Source organism: Delphinapterus leucas, chromosome 1 (assembly GCF_059928025.1).
Source record: "Delphinapterus leucas isolate spDelLeu-1000000601 "Yukka" chromosome 1, BTC_Dleu_Yukka2, whole genome shotgun sequence".
In the NCBI taxonomy this organism is placed as follows: Eukaryota; Metazoa; Chordata; class Mammalia; order Artiodactyla; family Monodontidae; genus Delphinapterus; species Delphinapterus leucas.
Window position 1 is genome coordinate 134778990 of NC_143129.1, and position 6549 is coordinate 134785538.

At 44.8% G+C, this 6549-nt stretch overlaps 1 protein-coding gene across 1 annotated transcript; it reads right to left on the minus strand.

Moving 5' to 3' along the window:
• Positions 1–649: 649 nt before the first annotated feature.
• Positions 650–5703, minus strand: LOC149750735 (uncharacterized). The gene is made up of 2 exons (XM_089900364.1): positions 5617–5703; positions 650–5360 (listed from the first exon to the last, which is right to left on the minus strand). The coding sequence occupies exons 1-2, from the start codon at positions 5701–5703 to the stop codon at positions 4743–4745; spliced, it is 705 nt and encodes a 234-aa protein (XP_089756490.1). The 3' UTR covers positions 650–4742.
• Positions 5704–6549: the final 846 nt, after the last annotated feature.

Sequence of the window (6549 nt, forward strand, 5' to 3'; positions counted from 1 at the left end):
ACATTCAAATAATCCAGGATGATCTGCCCATCTCAAATCCCTAAATTAATCATATCTGCAAAGTCACTTTTGCCATGTAAGGCAATATATTCACAAATTTCAGGGATTAATATCTAGACATCTTTGCGGGGGTGGGGGCATCATTCTGTCTACTATGGTATTATTGATTTTCTTTCTTGCAATCTTACTAACATCTCTTATGAATTCTTGTAATTTATCTACAGGTTCTTTTAGATTTTCTACATATACAATCAAATCATTTGCAAATAATGACACTTTTGTCCTTTCCAATTAGTGTGTGTGTGTGTATCTTTTCCCCCTACCTTTAAGGCCAAGGTACAACAAAAAGAATGGCTGGAAAAATTAAAAAACGGCTAGGACCTCCAGTATAATGTTCAATAGGATGGGTTATATCAGGCAATCCTATATGGTTTCTGCTCTCAGATGGCATACGTTCAGCATTTCACCATTATGCATAATATTTGCTGTAGACTTTTTTCTTCTGAAATTGAGATTATCATATGATTTTCTCCTTTAATGTGTCCATATCATTAATTACATTAATGATTTTCTAATGTTCAGTCAACCTCCACTTCTGAGAAAAACCAAACTTAGTCATACATTTTAGTAGTTATGCTAATGAGGGATATGGGCCTTTTATTTTCCTTTTTTGTATGCATTGTCCTTATTAGGTTATAATACCTAGGTTATAACAGCCTCATAAAATTAGTCACAGAGGGTACCTGCTTTTTCTGTTCTCTCAAATAGTTTGTGTAAGATTAGAACTATTTGTCACTGCAGTGGTTTTGTTTTTTGTTTTTTTGCGGTACACGGGCCTCTCACTGTTGTAGGCCTCTCCCGTTGCGGAGCACAGGCTCCGGACGCGCAGGCCCAGCGGCCACGGCTCACAGGCCCAGCCGCTCCGCGGCATGTGGAATCTTCCCAGACCAGGGTACGAACCCGTGTTCCCTGCATCAGCAGGCGGACTCTCAACCACTGTGCCACCAGGGAAGCCCCACTGCAGTGGTTTTAATAAGATTGCTGACATTTTCTAAACCTAAAATGCATTTTATTTATTTATTTTTTTTCGGTACGCGGGCCTCTCACTGTTGTGGCCTCTCCCGTTGCGGAGCACAGGCTCCGGACGCGCAGGCTCAGCGGCCATGGCTCACGGGCCCAGCCACGCCACGGCATGTGGGATCCTCCCAGACCGGGGCACGAATACCGTGTCCCCTGCATCCGCAGTCAGACTCTCGACCACTGCGCCACCAGGGAAGCCCTAAAATGCATTTTGAAGTTTGTACATTCTTCTGAAGTTCTGTGTCAAGTGCATTATCATCTTATTTAATGCATTTAATTATTCAGTCCAGGGGGATTGGAAGCATTTATCTCTTTTTTTTCTTTTTTCTGATAGGGAAAATGAAGCTAAACAACTTACATATGAATCTAAAGATTATATAGCCACTAAATGGCAGACCAGAACTTTCATCAAGACTTCCTGACTTCATATCCATTGTACAGCACCACATTTTCATTGATATTCTCAAGAAGTACTGATAGTTGGCTGTGGTGGTTTTAAATTCTTTTGAAAAAATTTATGTTGTTTCTCTCTCTTCCTTTGATGTTATTTCTTGCCATCACTTTTTTCCTTTCTTTCTGTTTGCCCCACTATTTATGTTATTTCTAGTATGTTTTGCTCTCAGAGACAAAAATAGATTATTATTTTGTAACAGTAAATATGCTCTGAGTGTCTGAGGGACATTCCTAGAAGTAACCAGCATGAGTTTTGTAACATCCATTTTCCGATGCTAAGAAGCTTTTATCATTTTGTATTACAAAATTTTGTGTTACAAAAATTTCAGGTTACTAGACTGTTAATTATCTTTCTATTTATATTTCCTACACTTCACTACTCAAAGTGTGGTCTGTGAACCAGCAGAATTGGCATCTCCTTGGGGCATATCAGTGGCAAAACAATCTCAGGCCCCATTCCAGAACCAGTGAATCAGAATCTGCATTTTAGCAAGATCCCTGTGTGATTCCTATGAACATTAAAGTTTGAGAAGCATTGGCCTAGATCACCAATTAGATTATAAAAAATCTTTGAGGGCTTCCCTGGTGGTGCAGTGGTTGAGAGTCCGCCTGCTGATGCAGGGGACGCGGGTTCGTGCCCAGGCCCGGGAAGATCCCACATGCCGCGGAGCGGCTAGGCCCGTGAGCCATGGCCGCTGAGCCTGTGCGTCCGGAGCCTGTGCTCCGCAACGGGAGAGGCCACAACAGTGAGAGGCCCGCGTACCGCAAAAAAAAAAAAAAAAATCTTTGAGAGCTTCTTATACCTTTTCATATCCGCAGTTTTAAGCACCATGCCTTACACATGGTATGAACCACACACTTATGAAATGAAGGCTATGGTGATGATTTTCTAAAACACATGGCAAATCAGAATCCTCAGTTCTGTTTTTGACTGTCAGGAACTCCATATATTGCTTAATTTCAGTAGCCTTCAGTTTCTCATCTGTAAAAAGGTGGAATATAATTGCATTTTCTCTAATGACCCAACCAATTCCAAAATGCTGTACCATAACTGATAAATATCATCTTATAGTTAAACTAATTAATGTTGATAACAATTGAAATTGTTCTGAGATATTTTCTTTGCAAAAAAATTCAACACCAGTTATGTAATGGTATTGAAAGAAATACATAATATATTAAAAACTATCATTTGCATCCAAAGTTGTTATTGGTAAGATCTGACTTGGAAAAGATGGTTTTTTTTTTGTTTGATCATATATCTTTTCTCAAGCAGCAAAGCAGGGCAATAATAGGGGCCAACAATTTGTGTTTCTAGAGTTCAGGTTTGATAGTCTGGTAAAATGGCACATCAGAAATTGCTATATGGGAAAAATATAGGAGATGATTTTTTTTTAAGGTTCAACATTTTTATTACTGAAGAATAGAATGGCTTATTAGAATGTTAGGAGATAATGCTTTGATTTCATGAACATTGTGTAGGATTATCAAACCAGAATTAATATATTTTACCTAGCAGTCTAGAATTTCACATTTTTCTAGCAATTTGTATTTGTTCCTAACTTCAAGATATCAGATGTAGAGAAGGGTAGATAAAAGAGCAAAGTTACAGAAGAAGTTTACCCCATTTCAGAGTGTATCTGGCTGACCTAAAAAATGAGACATTTCATAGTTTGATCTGCTGTTGTGTCCATCACTGGAAAACCCAGCATTTTCTTGGATAAGAATATGCACTCAAATTGTATTACTATAAGGACATCATAATCATCATTGTGGAAACCATTTTTGACAACCCACAAAAGAATCAAGTTTTACTCATGATTGCCACTTATAGTTTTGATTCCTTTGATCTTCACATCTACTTGTTGGGCAATTCTGGTCCCTAAATTAGACATTTGGTATACTTGGTCAGCCTTGAAACTTCAAAGACAACAAGCTGTCCAGCCATCTGCAGGACTGTCATTGAAGTCCCTTGTGTTCTCACAGATTGCAGCTTGTCTACTTTGAAAGATGAGCAACAAATCTATTCCAAGCCTGAGTAAACCAACTGACCAATCTCAGAGCAACAACGATGGTCACTCATGGGTCTAGCAGTTCCCATTCGAAACACCAAAACACTGTACTTAGAAAAGTAAGGTTAGTGGAAACCTGGTGTCTTCCACACCATCTTGGAGAAGTACTGTTTATTTATTTATCTGGTTGCCCCTGGTCTTAGTTGTGGCTCGCCGGCTCCTTAGGTGTGGCATGTGAACTCTTAGTTGCAGCATGCATGTGGGATCTAGTTCCCTGACCAGGGATGGAACCCAGGGCCCCCTGCATTGGGAGCACAGAGTCTTAACCACTGTGCCACCAGGGAAGTCCCAGAAGCAGTTTTGTTTGTTTGTTTGTATGTTTGTTGGCATATTTTGTGTGATTAAGAAGTGCTCTTAGCTTATGGGAATAAGACAAAAATGCCTCTCACATATGCCTTTGGCATTGTCACATTTAACCTTTTGCATGTATGTATTGAATTTGGAGATTGTTGTTTTGTTTTGTTTTGTTTTAGATGGCTGGAGTAAGAGGGCCTGGAGTAAGACTTTGCAGATATTACGGCAGAAGGCATTTTATTTTCATAAAGAAGGAAAAATACACCCATCTCATAATTACAAGCATTGGAGTTGAAACATTAAGACAGTTTCTTTTCCTGCTTTCCACCACTAATTGGTAGATGACCTTGGGCAAATCACTTAACCTCTAGATTTCCACATCTGCAAAATGAAAGCATTGGTTTACAGACAACCATTTAAATCCCTCCTCCAAATATTCATTCATTCTCTAATTTATTCAGAACCTACGATGCGCCACCGGCACTAATTAACACTGTGATTCTTGGAAAGCTCAAGATTGTCTCCAACTCCTTTAAGCATCACTCCCCGTCCTGCCTTAAAACCAGCTCCTGAATTCTCCCTCAGAGATCGAAACACTTTTCCTGTCTGAAAATATCACGGGGAAGTGTCAATTGCCTTCACCCGGCGTCAACCGAGAGCGCGTGCTCCCGCCGGTTAGTGACTTTTTCTTTCTTTGTAAAGGGCAACCTCTGCATTTTAAACGGCAACCCAGTCACCCGAAAAAATGCAATTGAAAGGGCGCCCGGAGGTCAGCGCGGGACACCTAACCGCTCCTTTTTCGGCCGGGGTAACCTGGGAAACATTTTTTGGGCTCTGTCCGAGTCACGCGGCAATTCCACGGCAGGAATTGTGCAATGCGGCGAGTCGGGCGGCCGTCCGGGGGTGGAAACAAGTGGGGAAGGCTTCCGCAGTGCCAACTCCCGCCCCCACTAGGGAACTGCGAGGCACTACGGCGCGGTCAGGCCAGCTGGGCTCCGGGTGGCCCCCAACCCGGGCCAAGAACGCCTCGCTTCGCCGTAGGGGCCGAGGACTGAGAAGCGCGTGGGCGCCGTCCCTCTCTCGCGCTGGGTCGGCCGCCCCCCGCGTCCCGGGACTCTGTGAGGAGCCGGAGCACGAGGTGGAACGGCGCCCCAAGGCGACGCGGGGGGGATGCGGGGGGGGGGACGCAGCCAAGCCGCATCGATCGCGGATGGGAACTCCGCGCTCGCGCTTTCGGTAAGAGCACCGGGACTTCCAGCGGCGCCTCGCTCCCGCCCTCGCCGGCCCGGCTGCCCTTTCGGATGGTGACGCAGCCGGCGGGGTACGCAGAAGTCTGCGCGGAAACCTGGAACCTCCCCCGGCCGCGGGCGCCGCCTTCCCGCCCCCGCGCAGCCTTAGCCGCGCCGCGCTCCGCTGAGCCCCGCGCCGGTTGTCCCGCAAGGAGCGAGGACTTGAGCCGCGCTGAAAGGGTTAAACCTCTGAGCGGTCCCTGGGTGCAGGCTCGGTGATGAACGTTTGGTCCTACTCATTACTCACGTCACTATCTTTGTGATGTGCATACTGTTGTTAGCTTCACTTAAAGAGGTGGGGAAACAAGCTCAAAAAAATAAAGTTACTTTCTTGAAGTCGAACAAGGCAGAGCTGCGTCTTGACTCAGATATATCCTACTTCTCTTGGATCAGCCGCTTCAAGGCTTTCATTCCAGTGAGCCGCGAACAGGTAACAGGTGGGACAGGTAAACAGAACTGGAGCTCCTCTTCCTGGGGTGACGGGAACAGTTTGCTTCTGGTTGGTGCTCACACATTAGCCCAACTGTGCTGTAAAAAAAAAAGAAAACAAAAGTTTTCCGTGTATACCATGAAGTTGAAAAGGTTGGAAAGCATTTCTCAGCCCTTGTGCTTCTATTTTCAAACTGTACACTGGGATCCGGGACACCTATCATGTGGGATTGCTGGAGGATTAAATAAAACGGTATTTTACACGTTAATTCAGCACATGTTAATTTTTCCTTCCTTTTGCAGCGCTCCCGGGGACATCGGGGCACTCACCCTCCTCAACACTGAAGAGAGGACGCAGTCATTCTAGGTCAACCCCTTCCTTTTCTGACAGATGAGAGATTTAATCCACGCAACGGAAGATCACTTAACCCCATCGCCATTTAATTAGTGACAGACACCAAGCTAGGGGGCTCTGTCTCTTGGCCCCTACAAAGGCTCTTTTCATTTCACCCCCCACCCCCACTTTTCCTCCAAAAGCTTCAGAACAGCTCTGAGGCCAGAACGTGACTTCCTTGGTGACCGATGGCAGTGAAGTGGGTGGGAACCTCCCGGAAGGCTAGAGGAGGAAGTCGAGTGCTGGGGCTCACAGCCTGCCTGACCCCTGGAGAGGGGGACCCCCCCACCCCACCTGGGCCTCTTTGCTGGCCAGGGGGCGGGTGGTGGTGCCCCTTTTGGTAACTCGGGGAGTTTAGAAGTCCGTGTGTGTGTGTGTGTGTGTGTGTGTGTGTGTATTTCCAGCTGTGGAATGTCCAAGCAAAAGTAGATTAAAGTAAAAAGGAATATGCTAGCTTTAGGATTCTATCCTGGATGGGATAGAGTCCTTCCATGGCAAATCATTTCAATATCAGCACAGAATTTTCAGGGGAGTTTAT

What these genes read in the sequence shown, in the direction of transcription:
- LOC149750735 (XM_089900364.1), bottom strand. Translation starts at nt 5,703, where the DNA reads ATGTGTGAGCACCAACCAGAAGCAAACTGTTCCCGTCACCCCAGGAAG. An exon ending in ACCTGTCCCACCTGTTACCT is followed by an intron (nt 5,361 to 5,616) that starts GTTCGCGGCTCA and finishes TAACCCTTTCAG; the next exon opens with CGCGGCTCAAGTCCTCGCTC.